The 15,611-nt window shown below is 41.4% G+C and overlaps 2 protein-coding genes across 3 annotated transcripts in view; one reads left to right on the top strand and one right to left on the bottom strand.

The window, feature by feature from the left end:
* Positions 1–7,852, top strand: part of PLPP1 (phospholipid phosphatase 1) — a 117,658-nt gene extending 109,806 nt beyond the window's left edge. For both annotated transcript variants that reach the window (XM_039545915.1, XM_039545914.1), the window contains exons 5-6: positions 2,666–2,842; positions 7,450–7,852. In XM_039545915.1, coding sequence (XP_039401849.1) covers positions 2,666–2,842; positions 7,450–7,578 — 306 coding nt within the window. In that variant the 3' untranslated portion in view covers positions 7,579–7,852. The remainder of the gene's footprint in view (positions 1–2,665; positions 2,843–7,449) is intronic.
* Positions 7,800–15,611, bottom strand: part of MTREX (Mtr4 exosome RNA helicase) — an 82,317-nt gene continuing 74,505 nt past the window's right edge. The window contains exons 26-27 of the mRNA XM_039545913.1: positions 8,596–8,700; positions 7,800–8,098 (exon numbers count right to left, since the gene is read on the bottom strand). Coding sequence (XP_039401847.1) covers positions 8,046–8,098; positions 8,596–8,700 — 158 coding nt within the window. The 3' untranslated portion in view covers positions 7,800–8,045. The remainder of the gene's footprint in view (positions 8,099–8,595; positions 8,701–15,611) is intronic.

Below are 15,611 nucleotides of genomic sequence, written 5' to 3'. Positions count from 1 at the left end.
GGCATTTACACTCTGATTAAACTTAGCTTATAGCTTCTTTTTCTGGGACTGATTTCACCGTGACCCTGCTGTAGGGGGGAGAAGTTGGTTCTGTAGAGGGTTGATCTTTTGACATGCTGTTTATAGCGGACTGAAAATACCAACATGATGATGTAATAGTTACTTTGAAAAACCAGTGGAACATTCCCCAAATATTTACCTTTGGAAAGTAGCACCTTTGAATGTACAGTGTGCACACTGTACAAGTATTTACACAATAAACTTAATGGTTATAATAGATGCACGTGGTTTTTTAAGTTGGCTGTGGAAGCATTGACCATAGGTGGTTTGTGTATCATGTTAGCACATGAATCCTGTGTGGCTCAGTTGATAGCCCTTCAGATTCCGGACTGCAAGGTTATGAATTTAAGTTTTACCCCAAGATTTAAGCTGTTGACCAGTGCTGCTGCTGTAGTTTTGAGACATTGAGCACGCATCCCAGCTCCATTAGCTCTTGCTTGTATAACTCTTGTACATGATAGGGTAATACTAGTATGCTTTTTTTCCTGGGAATGGACGGGGTTCAGTATTGCAAACTGAGCTATTGCTCAGCTCCCACATGGCTGCTGTTTACTAGCAGTCACTCTTCAAGTTTTACCACAAAGCAAAATTAAAACTGTCCCTATTAAATATATTGTAAAGCATTTAGATTTCCTACGTTTGGAAGAGGCTCTGTAAACATCTTGTGAACACTGAAGACACAAAACACAGTACAGAATAGTTGGGGTAAAATAACAAGGAGTTTTGCTTAAAACAGCATCACTAAAAAGCCACTCTGTAAACTTTTTGTGGTGTATATTAATTACTAATCTTTATAACATGTTCAACTTCTTGCTTACATCCAGTACAAGATTTCTTAAGCGTGTCTAGGGATTTTTAGTTGTATGTCGGATGGACCGAGGAAAAGCTCCCCTCAGCTGGAACATGGGGTCTCTAGCATGTCTCTGTACTGGAGATAATGGAGTGTGATAGACAAATAATGTGGATTATATGGGGAAGGTAACATAAGATTGTGTGACTTGTGTTTTGTACTCTAAAGGGGGTTTGTAGGAGGGAGTACAAAAGCTGCGATGGAAGGACAGGCTGATATGAAGTTAGAAAGTTTGGTTATGCTTAAAATAGCTCATGCGCCCTATCTGAGTATAATACATTTTAATATGAATCTGGCAAACCTCTTCCACTTGGGGGGATTTCCACATTCTGTAGAGTAAAACATCAGCTGTTCAAAGGCAATAACCTAGAGCCAAGGCAGGTTAAAATGCATTTCAATCTTACTGCTGGGACTTGGCTTTGGCTCACATCAGATGCATTTATTTATCGCAGGTCAGGCCTCTGGGTGTGTTGTGCTTTTTAAAAAACTTTTTTAAAGCAGCAGAATGCACAGCAAGGCAGCTGCTTCACCAAGAGGCAGGAAAGAAGGGGGGAGGGGGGAATAAAACAAGCTGTGGGGGAAGGAAAAAATGGTCAAACTTTATTTAGTCCCTCCCACCCCCACACTAAAAATCTTTTTCCAATATCCCAGGACTCTTGGGGTGCAGTCTGTAGAGTAACAGTTTAACTCACATGTAGGTGGTCACATTATTGAAACTTTGTCAAAACAGCTTGTGAACATATTTGTAGTTTTGTGGTGACAGCTGATGAATGTTGGTATCCTTTGTTGTAATAGCTAAATTAGCTTTCTATTTTTCAATCAGAACCAGAATTTTATGCTGAATTTACACTATTATATGGGCTTTATTTATGTCTACACTAGCACTTATGTCGGCCAAACATTTGTTGCTTGGGGGGATGCTCTCCTGCGGACATAGCTACCACTGCTCATTGAGCTGGTTTTATGGCTACAGGACAGCTCTCTCTCAGCGGTACAGCTGTGCTGCTGGAAGCTTGTATGTGTAGACATGGCCTAAATGGCAGGCTGTATTTAGCACCATTAGTTATTGCAATCATGTGTAGACAATTAAAGGCCTGTATACTCCTACTTACAGTCATTGTATAACTTATGTATTCTATACTCACGCTGTTGTCTTTTGTTGCTTCCTGTCTGGAGTAAAAAAAAGTGTTTTTTGAAACCCTGTATGTTACATCTGACAGCATTTTAACAGCCTAAGAAGATGGTTTAGCAATGAAGGAAGAGCTGGCTAGCTTCAATCAGTAAAAAATAGATATTGATCTAATCTCCACTGTTCACTGAGATCTTTCTTCCACTCCTTAAATGGCTTTAGTCTGGCACCAGCATCTTATAATTCTGAAACAATTTATTCCTTTGTCAAATCGTGTAAAGGAATCTAGTCCATTAGCACTAACATACAACAAACTAAGGGTGGGGAGTAGCATAACTACAAAACATTAAGACTATAGTGGAATTAACACTGAAATCTCTGTATTCATGTTGTACTGAGCTGTTGGGTATTTACACTAGAGTAACATAGCTTGGATTTGATATTCTGGAACTACTATGCTGTTTCAAACTAACTTAATATTCAGGGGTATGAAGCATATTATACTTCTGAAATGTGAATAATGAATCATGTAACTTGAGTAACCTGGGGCCATGACTTATCAGCTGAGCAGTTCCAGATGAAAACTGCTTCAGAGGTGCTTCATAACAACTTTTCCTGTCTTTCAGCTTTATCTTCAGGCCAGAATGAAAGGAGATTGGGCAAGACTTGTACGTCCCACAGCACAATTTGGTCTCATTGCTGCATCTATCTACGTGGGTCTCTCCCGTGTTTCTGATTACAAACATCACTGGAGTGATGTGTTGACTGGACTCCTTCAGGGAGCCGTGGTAGCTGTGCTCATCGTAAGTTCATAAGTAGTTCACTAAACCTGAATCAAAACTATTTTAAAAGTAGGTTTCATGCCATATGTGGTAAGCATAGGCTATGTTCAGGGAGAAATGTACAGACCTTCCACATGCTCAGAAAAGTAGCAGGGTTGGGGTAGGGAATAGAAGAAAACTTGTACAGAATTAGATCACATTATTACCACCATAGAATGTAGAAGCCCCCATAATGGACCAGGAACCTAACTGTGCTAGCCTCTGTACAAAGAGAGTGTAAGATCTTTGGGGCAGGAACAATCTTTTTTGGTTTAAGACAGATGAATACAGACAGGGGAGTACCAGGAAACCATGAGTGTGTATTGGCCAGTCGGATAAGCAGTGATCTCAACACGCCAGTACTATAACTTAATTTTTTTGTAGGCTTAATGGGAAAGGAGGTTTAAAGATGAATTTGAAGGAGGATTAGGTAGGTTTTTTTCCTCCTCCCAAGTACAAGGGGCAGCCTGGGAAAGATCATAAAGGTGCCTGTTTGAAAATTTAACAAGCGAGCAATGGAGGATAGCATCATGGGTAGATCAGAGGCAAGTGTTGTCACTTCAGTCATGAATGAGAGATGACAGGTAGGGTGGTGATTGGCAGTGAAGGACTTTGAAAATGAGGACAAATAACTTGTTACGGGAGGTATGTAAAGAGGGGTGACAAAGCCAAAGTGACAGGCTAGGAAAATTATTTTTTGCAGTAGCATTCTGAAGTGAGTGTGTAGAGGAAGGCTCCGTCTGTCAAGACCAGAAAAAAGGATGTTCCTATAATGGACATGAGTCTTAGCTGTATGGAGAGATAGGAAAGACCATATCTTAGCTGTTACGTGAAAGAATCAGCAAAATTTAAACACAGCCTGGATATCAGGACCTAGAGAGAAGTCAGAGTTGAAGGGGATGTCCAGTTTGTGGGCCTGAGTGACAGACATGATGGTGGTGGTGTCCTGTGCTTAGGTGAGGAGGGAAGCGCCGGAGAGGAGATTCAAAGCTATTAGCCATGTTGAGCTTGATCCACAAGATGTCAGAAATGGGTAGCGACTTTAGTATGGACAGAAGGCAGGCTTGGAAAAAAGGGTAGATTTGAGTTGTCAGCAGAGAGATTACCCAGGAATACGGTGTAAAGGGGACCAAGGACAGAGCCCTGTGGAAAGCTGGGGTAAGTGGGAATGAGGAGGATCCCTGAAGGACATATGGGGGACAGCTAGGGGTCACCAAATGAAATTAATAGGCAGCAGGTTTAAAACAAATAAAATGAAGTGTTTCTTCACACATCACACAGTCAAGCTGTGGAACTCCTTGTCAGATGATGTTGTGAAGGCCAAGACCATAACAGGGTTCAAAAAAGAACTAGATAAATTCATGGAAGATAGGTCCATCAATGGCTATTAGCCAGGATGGGCAGGAATGATGTCCCTAGCCTCTGTTTGCCAAAAGCTGGGAATGAGCGACAGGGCATGGATCACTTGACGATTACCTGTTCTGTTCATTCCCTCTGGGGCACCTGGCACTGGCTGCTGTCGCAAGACAGGATACTGAGCTAGATGGACCTTTGCTCTGACCCCGTAAGGCCATTCTTTTGACACACAGAGCAATTTGAGAGGTCAGAGGAGAAGCGGGAGGACATTCATGGAAGCCAAGAGAGGACAATTTCAAGAGTAGAGTCAGTTTGAAAGGTGATTGACAGGTAAAGGATGAGGATCGAGTACTACTGCTGATACTGACATGGCTAGGAAAGGGTAAGTGAAGACTTAGAGTAGTTCCAGGGGAGCGCAAGGGGCAGAAGCTGTATTTCAGAGGGTCTAAGACAGAATTGGAGGAGGAGAATGTTGACAGTGATTTTTAACTGGTGTGCTCAATAAGATTAGAAGGAGAAGGGTTGGTAGCTGGAGAGGTAAGTGGGGTCAAGGGTGGGTTTAAGATGAAGAGACTAAAGCAGGTTTCTATTGTGATGGGAAAGAGGCGACATTTAAGTAAGGGAGGGGATGAGTGGTAAAGGAGAGCAAGAGCTGGCATTGGGTCATTTGGGACAAGTGGAGAGGTTAAGAGAAGGCAGGAAGGAAGATCATGTCTTTTTACAAATTTTCTCTTGGTAAAAATCTGTAAGATCCTTTTGCAGAGAGAGGAGGGGAAGGTTTGAGGAGTGAGTGAGTCAAAGGTGGTGAAAGTGGCTTGGATTGAGGACATGAGATTCAGTTAAGCTGGAGAAATACATGTGTTACTAGGCCAATGTGAAGGAGTAGAAAAATTGTTGAGGAGGAAGTCAAGGGATGGGGCAGATGTCAGAGGCAAGGAGATTTGTGCTGGGTGGGAATTGGTGAGGGGAGAGGGCAGAATAAACAAAATTAAAATAATCCAAATTGTCAATTTTATGTTGAGGCCTAAATTTACTATAATCTAGCATTACATTAAATGGACAACATTCAGGCATTACCTGTGATGCTTTAAAGAAGGGCCAACCACTGGATTGCTGGAAGGCAGTGGCTAAGCCCCTGACAGCAGTTTGCTGGAGTGCTGAACTAGCTTTTGGATAACAGTAGCCTCTTCTACATGGTCAGAGAATATTTCCTCTTCAGTTTAGTCAACGTTAAGCAAATCTGACTCCCAGTCAGATTCTTGTTTTCCCTTTACATTTCATTTTCATTCCTAAAGGAACAGAATGAGGCCTTCCAGTTCTAAAATCTTGGACAGAGAATCATAGAACGGGAAGGGACCTCAAGAGGTCATGTAGTCCAGTCCCCTGCAGGTATTTGTCCAACCTACTCTTAAAAATCCCCAATGATGGAGATTCTACCACCTCCCTGAGCACTTTATTCCAGTGCTTAACCACTCTGACAGGATGTTTTTCCTAATGTCCAACCTAAACTGTCCTTATGGCAATTTAAGCCCATTGCTGCTTGTCCTAGCCTCAGAGGTTAACATCAACAATTTTTCTACCTCCTCTTTGTAACAACCTTTTATGTACTTAAACTGTTACTGTGTCCCTCTGTCTGCTCCAGACTAAACAAACCCAATTTTTCAATATTCCCTCATAAGCCATGTTTTCTAGGCCTTTAATCATTTTTGTTGGTGACCAGAAACATAATTCAGTTCACTACTAGGGGTAATATATTTAAAAACTGAATTAAATGATTTGTCATGCCATCAGTAAAAAGTTAATCTTCCGCTAGAAAATGAGAGAGTCACCATTTTCTAACATATGTAAAAATTAAGGCTCTGAAATGCATGTTAAATTATGCTGGTTTAACTGGTTTTCCTGGCAGGATGATTTTCACTGGTTGTCTCTTTAGGAAGATAAAGTACAAATACAAAACAAGATTATAATCTAAATCATGATTTCCTACTTGCTTTAAATCAGTCCACCCTGGGTCAGTATAATGAGGGGAAATGGAGCCGAAAAGAGGTGGGGTGAGAGCCATAAGTGAGTGGCAGATGGACAGACTTCTATAAAATTTGAAAAATGCTGTGAAGGGAAGCTGGAACCAGGTCTGCTGCTAAGCAGCTAGAGAGGGGAAAGTGGCTGGCATAGGAAGCTCTGGGCATCAAGAACTTTAGAACTAGTAAATCTCATCCTTCCACCTAGCTTTTATTCATAGATTGGAAGAGGACAACACTCTTGAACTAAAATGAAGAAAATACACTCTGTACCTGCAGAAGAGGCTACTTCTGTCAAACACTAGGTTTAGCACTTTGGTGTTAGGGTTAGCCAGTGCCTTCTAGCAGTTCAGTGTTTGGACTGTTTTAAAAACTGGCAGCAACCATCTGCTGCTTAAAAGTAAGTTTATCTACTGAATAAAATATTAACAAAGGTTGTCAATTTCAAATAGTTTTGAGGATGCTGATAGGCCTCTATGAATATTTTGTCCTGCTTGGGTTGAGTGCACAGTACATAAATGGCATAAAGTTAACCACAGATACTCCTAATGAAGCATTTACATTATAAAGCAGAATATGTATAACAATTTGCAACTTATTTAAATATAAAATTAGAGGAATGCTTTGAACTGTGAACTTGGAAAGCAGTAACACCCACACTGATGCATGCAACTTACACCTTCAGAATGTCCACTGATAAGGAAGGTTGTAGTGATTCTCCAGAAACTAGTGTGTGCAGCATTTCCTTGATAGTATGAAACAATCTTAAACTGAGGTCAGACAATAAGTAGACTGAGTTAAACTTACTTTCACCATACGCAGCAAAGAGTCCTGTGGTACCTTATAGACTAACAGACGTATTAGAGCATGAGCTTTCGTATTTATGTACCATAAATACATAATCTTTTTCTATTGCATCCCAAAATACTACAAGGGAAAATAATGAGCAAGCTGTCACCTGAAATATCTGGATAGATTTTACAGATTTTCTGGTAGTTCATCAGAGCTTTAATGTAAATAGCTCTTGTAGTCACTTTTTTCCTCTCAGAACCAGTTAATTTAGTGCCCTGGCTCCACATACCACTACACAAGACCAATCCAAATGCATAAGAACTTACAATACAGGACTACCTCCTTAATGTGGATAGTTTTAGTTGACAGACAATGGGCATAAGGTTTTACAGGATTCTAACAATGTATAATTTGTTCCCTTAGGTGGTGTATGTATCAGATTTTTTCAAAGTGAGGGGATGTACCTTTAAACCCAATGAAGAAGATTCGCATACAACTCTACATGAGACACCAACAAATGGAAATCACTATGGCAGTAATCATCAACCATGAAGAATTGCTGAGCATGATCCTGTGAAGCCTCCTGCTTTCTAAAAGAAAAATGATTTAATGAGTCTCCCTATGTAAAATAAATAAATGCCTTTAAGGGACTGCTGCTGCTATATATCTCTTGGATGCTCACTTTACATGTGTATATAGTAACATAACAGCATTATGTATATCTAACAGCTTTAAAAATCTTTTTTAAAATTCTATTAGTTCAAGCTTACTGCTTATAAAAACACTTAAATGTAATTTTTTTATTAAAATAACATGGTAACACTTATGTACAAACAGCACTGTGTATGTAATATGCTTTGCTAGAATGCTTCCTGTTTTAAATACATACACCATTAAATGTCTGTCTTGGGGGTTAAGATGGCAAACTGGCCTCATGCCACCAGTCTAAAATTATTCTGCTCTGTGAGCAAGTCTCAGATTGCTCCCAATCCATAATGGTCTTCCAGAAAATAGATTTCTTACAGGTAGAGGCTTGCAGCAAACACAATGTCTCTCTTGATTTTGGTAATTCCTATCAAAAAGGAAAAACAGATCAGTATTACTGTCATACAGGTAGAAGCTGAACCTTGGGACACTAGATAATGTGGTACCTTTAAGAGGCCCTGAGACTTGTATCTTCTATGTGCACAGTCTAAGTTATGACTTCAGATCCATGGATAAAGTACAGAGAAACTCTACCTTTGGAAGGGTAGATGAATTATGCTTTTAAGCAGTTATAGGCATAAATCTACCAAATATTTATGTGGGGAAAAAAAGCTAGTTTTTACTCCTATTGCAAATAAACTCTGAAGCCAAGTCAGACTTTCTAGCACCCATACCTCTATAGAAAGAATCAAGTTGACAATGTGTTAAATTAAAATAGTGCTTTCATCTCAGATAATGTAGCATTTTCAGTAATTCAAGAGGGAAGAACGTGGCTTGAATATTTTCTTTAGAAGCTGCAATGGATTTAGTTCATAGGCACATGCTTTCACTCCTTCTATTTATAACCATATTCTAAATACATACCTTCCGCAAACTTATTTTCCAGCTCTGTGTTTCCAATGGCCTTTGCTGCTTGACACATCTGTCGAAGCAATTCTTCTAGCCGCCTCATACAACGAATTATGCTACCTGGATAAAAAATGAAACTTGTTTTTGAGCTGTCACTTCACTTAATGGCAACAAGAAAGTTGACTAAATTTGTTACATGACATATTAATGTAATTATAGGATGTAACTTGTACTGTTTTAAGGATATCCTTCATGTAGAGGCTCAAGTTCAGGCCTACTTACGTACAATGCTTTAGATTTGTAACAGAATTCCATTTTAAAACCACTGACTTTATGTGCCAACTTACATTCCCACAGTCCAGCTTTCATTTCTAGAAATTAAGTTTATTGGCCATGTATAAGAACTAACTTTGCCACTTATCTCACTCAGCTGCTCAAGAGTTTTAGAAAGCCTGACTATTGCACAAGAAATTTAGCCTGTAGTACAGGTACAAGAACTAGAGCTGCTCAAAGTATCAATACCTCCTTCAACCCTAACCCTGCATTCCAAAAAACTCCAACCCCATCTAAAGTAACTTTTCTATTGAAAGGTGATTGTCACTTGTCCAGACAATCTTTGCAGCTAGAGATGTATAAAAAAAAGTCATGAACAGCTGAAACAGAGAGAGCCTTGAAAGGAACAACCAATAGGCATTTTACACACAACTAGCTCTTTTTCCAGAGCCTTTCCTTCACTACCTGAACTGGATTCCCTTGTCCACTATTCAAACTTTAAGGGGCAATCTGATTCTAAAAGCAATGGGATATAAAGCAGGGAGATTACTGAGCAGATGAGCTTTGCATGTAGGTGTCAAAGACTTTGCAGCAGAGAACGTGAGCGGGCAATGGGACAATGAATGGGGCTAGTAGAGACTGCACTAGATTCTGGTGCATGACATGTTCCCCATCCTGTACAGGTGTGAAGCATAACTAAGTACAGGGAAGCACAGTACTTGATATACTTACCATCCCTTCTGTTTTAGGTAAGTAGTGTGTACTATTAGACAATTTTTGATGCATTGTTACAATCTAATTTAAAGCTAGTCTATGGTGTGGAAATATCTGTTCAGCATAGATTTCACCTTTGAATAGTTTGACTGTAAACGGCACTGAAGTGATAGCTGTATGGAGAACAAAATGCTTCAGTGTAATTTTTCACCTAAATTTCTGCTGTGGACAAGCTTCTGTTTGATGAATTTTTTCAGGCAGAATTGTGACACCACAGACAACTGACACTACAAAACAGAAACTGGTCTGTAAGAAGACTGTGTGACAGTTCAGAGTAATTCATCTCTGCCACCCAGGCCTAAAGAGACACACTCACTCTTTGAAAATAAAGCCCTAATTCCACAATTGTCTATATTCAATGAAAACCTGCACACATTTGTTTTGTTAAGGCATGGGCATGCATATGAACACATTCATTGCTGCCATTATGTCATCTACTACAGCAGGAGTAACTCCTGTGAGGAGACAGTATCTGTAAAACCGCTTGCAGCTATTGTAGGTTAAAAATCATATGGAGTCAATTACTGAGACAAAGCACAAGTCCAAAATACGTGAACCATCAGCAGTTCCCCTGAGCATAGCCACGCTGCATTTTGGCAAACATCAACTCAGTTTTCTGGAAGTCCCTGCTATAGTCTGTTTACAAGAATATAATTCTACCAAGCACCAGCTTACACAGACAGGCTTCATTATAGCTGGGATTGTTGCAGACAGGCTTTTGTACATTCAAAACAAAGTTACCACCAGCAGCCAGTTACTCCTAAACTTACATTATCTTCCTTTTTAAAAAAACAAGTCACTTTATAAATGTTTAAACAGATTATTGCTTGGCAGTTTTCTTTTTCAAAACTCTAGGTCCCTTTTCTGTCCCCTCCACAGCTTGTAAGTATGAAACCCCATCATGGCCACTTTACTTCTGATTGATAGGGACTGGGTTGATTTCTATTCACAAATCAATGCTGCTATTTAGCAAGAAACCTTTCTTTGGGAAAGATGCACAACACTCCACCCCCCATTTTGGAAACAGCTTCCTGCACTCAAAGGCTCAGGCTGCAACAGCAACATTAGGAGCCGCAGTTGGCAGCTGTAATGTAGAAGGACAGAGCTGCTCAGAAGTGTTTTCCAAAATCTATTTCAGATTTGATAAAACTTGTTCAAACACCAGGCAGGTTTCCACTGGAAACCTGCGCATGTTCCAGCATCTACAGCTTGTGGCAGGGAGCCTGCCAGCCACTGAAGTACTGGCAGGAGTCAGGCATTCAGTTTATAGTGAAGGAAAGGCTCTGGAAAAAGCTAATTGTGTATAAAATGCCTAGTGGTTGTTTCCTTCAAGGCTTTTATTCCATTTTATACATCTCTAGCTGTAAAAATTGTCTGGAAAAGTGACAATCACCTTTCCATAGAAAAGTTACTTTTGATGGGGTTGGGTTTTTGTTTTTTTAATGCTTGCTATGGCAGTAGGGGGTAGTGATATTTTGAGCATCTCCAGCTATTGTGCCTGTAGTACAAGCTAGATTTCTTGTGGCTCAGGTCTCTGGTAGCTCTGGGGATTCCCAACCCCAGGACAGTCTGCATGGCAGGGCTGCCACAGACCCTCAAACTGACAATGTCAGTTTCATTTATTCCCACCCCCACCCCCCCAACACCATATTTCACTATTTCCAAAATGACATTTTTGTCTTTCTGAAAAGTTTCAGCAAATTTGATTTTATTCCAATGGGGAATTAACTCAACTTCTGAAAATCCAAAATTTCTTACACACCAAAAATCTCAAGTTTTGACCAGCTGCAAAAGGGGGGAAATCAATTTGTTTGTTTTTACCACCATCACTGTTAAAGTTTTCCAACCCCCATCGACCCTACAGCTTCCCTCATTGCTACTGTTGGTGATGGAGCTATACTGATGATGAGAGGCAAAGCCTCATTTTTCTACCAGAGATTCTGCCCTGGTGCCTGCTGGTCCAGAGCACAAAAAACCTGGAGCAGGATGGAGTTGTCTCCCATGTAATAGTGAAGATACCCACTAAGCAAGCCCTTCCTATAGCCACGCGCTGTGAAGAAAAAAGGGAGGAAAAAATGGGGGTAGTATCCAAAACATCAAATTGTACTGAGTTAAAATGTTTTTGTAATAATGAGGAACAAATTAAGTATGCAAATGTTTATGCTCTCCCCTTCCCCCCAGAATGTCAGATCCTCATGTCTACCCCTGCCCACAACACAAAGGGGAACAGAAGGTATTAATCCTGTCCTCAGTGCCAAAGGCTTCCACCCCTCTCGTAGGTGCCAAATGCCTCCTACCACCATGCCAAAGTTTCTAGTTCTCACCCCATCCTGTCCTGCCATACTACATGTTGCTTTCAGCGTGGAAGAGAATCCTGTAGTATGGAGCAGTATTAAATTAGAAAGAGTTAGGGTTTGTCCAGACAAAACAGTTAGTGCGAGGCATGCCAGGGCGTAAATCTACAGCTCACTAGCAGGCCATGCTCTGCCTATGGGGACATTGCTAACACGCACTAAAAGTTCCCTCATTTGCACTGGCCTACTGCCAACATCTAGACAAGCCCTTCAATGGAGACTTGTATTTAATATCATAATAACCACAGCGTTCCTTATTTTATTATTCATTTTCATATTCAATTCAATAAAAGCTTGTTTTTTAATTTACTTGAAACCCCTATGTCAATGTACCACAGGATTCAGTGCCACTATGCTGCAGAAACTCAGGTGCTTTGATATAAAATGTAGGTGCAGTGTGGTACAAAGTCCACAATGCTCTATCTGGGTAAATCCTCAGAGTCAGCATTTATTTTTGGACAATTCTGCAGGAATTGTCTCCTTTTACAAACCCTCTTAAGGGCAGAATCATGCATCTTCACCCTCACAGAAGATGAAAGATAGACCTGTACGGTTAGAGGAGAAGTCTGCTGGCTCCACCATTGCAAAGAGTGACCAGAAGGCTAGGGTAGCCATAGCAGCTAATAGCCAACAACCTGGGCTGTGACTCTGTTCCCCATTTGCAGCCAGCCGTCCTCTTATTCAGAACACAGGCAGTATGTAACAAATGGGAAAATGGTATTTTTAATTTGTGTGTGGCTTATTCAGCCAAGAGTGACCTGGGAAACACAGGAAGAACAGCTAACTGGGAGTAGCTCTTGATTTCCATCATCTGTTTCCTTCCGCATTCCTTTGGAGCGTATCTCCAAGGGATACAATTTCTTCCAGTGGTCAGAAAGGCAGCCTCTCAATAGGAGGAATCTGCTGAGTCCAGAAGTACTGATTGCCAGGTTTTCTGTTGGTCGCAGGAAACCCAGCTTAGTAGGTTTTTGGCACCGCACTACACATCAGATTTCCCACATAAATTAACGATGGCCTGGCATTCAGAGTAAATGAGCAAGAATGTGTCAATTTCCTTATTTCAACGATTACCGAACCCGATCAAACAGTAATATCGTGTAGTGAAGAAAAGTGCTAGCCAACACAGTGCTGGCCACAGCGCTGCTGGCAGGGCAGGCTAGGACACGAGTTTCAGCATGTCACCTAATCATTATTAAAACACTGGTTCTTAAGATCAAAGGCAACACAAACTCCCCCCGTTTTTGATCTTACGATGAAGAAATAATAATTAAACTGACACGATGCTGAGCACCATTTTGCTTGGACTGCTGCCTGAGATGTCACAGTCATGCTGGCTAACTTGATTCTCCACAACCACCTTCAAACACAGGGAGATTCTGCCGTACAGACCAGCCCCTAGAGCTAGGGAAATTCTGTTTTTGTCCTTTTGCTTTGGAGGAACTTGCTGTCTCTTACCTGTGTATGTAGGCGATGTAAGCCATAGGAGTGGAATCCTAGGGCAGGATAATGCAATGGTAGAAGTTTCCCTTCTTCAAAGAAGAAAAGGGAAGGAGTGAGACAATTTTTGGTTCGAGGCCCAGTTTCTTGCAGAGGCCTGGGGGTTGCTGCCTTCACTGAAAGTGTATTATACCATTTGAAAAGAGGCAAAGGAATTAGGTAAGGTTCATGCTGGAAGCTCTATGTAACCATGAAGTCACATCAAGGACATAATGGCCCACAACCCTCAACCTCAGTGGAATTAAGCATTAGGAATGATCTAACTCCTTAAACTCCAGCTGCCCTTCAGACTCCTTGATGAACAAAGAACAAAAGCCACCAGGGCTAAGGAATCAGCAGAGTTTTCATAAGGATAAGATGTGGTAGTGGAGACGCTGCTTGCCTGGAGAGTATTGAGTATTATAGTAAAGCGCTGGCTCTGCCATAGTTAAGATCAACCTACTAAAAAAGGGCAATTAGCATAAAGAGAGTCTGCAAGTGAGGCCAGTTGGATGCTTATGCACACAGTGCACTAAACGGCCCAGAAAGGCTATAAATGTGTATGTGCACTTTCCCTCCGTTGTGCTGAATCCTTGAATGAACATGAGACAAGAAGATTCCTTTCACTGACACACATGCTTCATATCACGAAATGACATGACCCACTGGTAGTACAGGCAAGCAATCTCCTTTCCTTGTGTTCTCCACAGCCCCAGATGTTCAAAAATATCTACAGGCCTGTCTACATTGAACAGAGCCCTAACAGGTAACCAAGCAAGGTTACAAAGCTCGTGAAGTATTTATACTCAGCACAGGATGTGAATCCTATTCGCTCTCTCCTTACCAGTAACAGTCTAACAGTCTATGTCATTTAAGAATGTGCAGAACTTGCGTCTTAGACTTCTCAGCCCAACTATTATCACTGCCAATACCTTTGTGAGTATCACAGGGCAGAGGACAGACCAAAGTGCAATCTTTTATCTTGCTAGTGACTATTTCTGCTGGCAAACCACAAACCGATGACAGTGCTAATGGGAAGGAGCTTCTAAATCTCTGCCAGATCCACCATTATTAGGCTTCATGGAGAAATATTGATAAGAGTATAAGCTAGTGCAGTGGTCCCCAACCTTTTCGTCTGGCAGGTGCCAGACGAAGGACCGTGGCAGTGGTAGAACATCTGCTGAAATGCCGCCGAATTTCGGCGGTGACGCTTCTTGATGACGTCGCTTGTCGGCGGCAAGCGGCGTCATCCAGAGGCATCACCGTCGAAATGCCGCCAAAATTCGGCGGCATTTCAGCGGATGCTTGACTGCCGGCCAGTATGCGGGCACATTTAGATGCCCCCATGGGTACCATGGCGCCCCTGGGCACCGCGTTGGGGACCCCTGAGCTAGTGTCTTCATCCCACTGTTCTGGCCTCCTTATGATCTTAAGGTGGCCCAAACTCCTCTCTATCTTCTTACTATGAAGATCAGGGGTACACAGTACTGAGTACCTTTCCTGAAACACAAGTTCAACTGACAGAGCTTTAGGAAGTGAGATATAGCAGCCAGTATTGTGCGTTTCTTGACATCTTGAGATCTGTGCTGAACTTTATACTGAAGTGGATTGACTGCCATCTGCTTGTGACGAGTGATACCCCGTCCTCATTTCTAGGAACCCTACTGCAGATACACCAATGGTTTGGAGTGGAAGGAGGGACTAGTCCCATTCCTGGGTCCAGGCTTCCCCTTGGTGATCCATACCTAGGTTTACCCCTAGAGTCAGGAGTCTCTTCTCTGGTACCTTTGCTGTGGATAAAACTAGGAAGGTTTGTAGCCTTTGGGGGGTTTTGTTGTAGGGAGTGAAATCTTTGGCTATTGTCAATCACCACTTTCATAGCAGGCCTCTCCCCAAACAAGATTCTACCTGAGAATTTTAAGGCAAAAGAAGAAAAGGGAGAACAAAGAGCAAGAATGCAGCTGTTTTGAAGGGGGACATCATTGGGAAAACAAATAAGTGGGAGCTGGGGAAGGAATAAATTCTCTGAAGTGGCTGCACCTAAGAAACTACCAACAGCTTAAGAGGGTCTTCCGTGGATTAATATTTGTATGGCACTTGGCAAAGTATTATTAATATTTAATTCTCACTCAGTTCTTTACTCATTTTTCCTCC

Source organism: Mauremys reevesii, linkage group 6, assembly GCF_016161935.1.
Source record: "Mauremys reevesii isolate NIE-2019 linkage group 6, ASM1616193v1, whole genome shotgun sequence".
In the NCBI taxonomy this organism is placed as follows: Eukaryota; Metazoa; Chordata; order Testudines; family Geoemydidae; genus Mauremys; species Mauremys reevesii.
The sequence above is the reverse complement of the archived record's forward strand: the minus strand, read 5'-3'. Positions and strand labels throughout refer to the sequence as shown.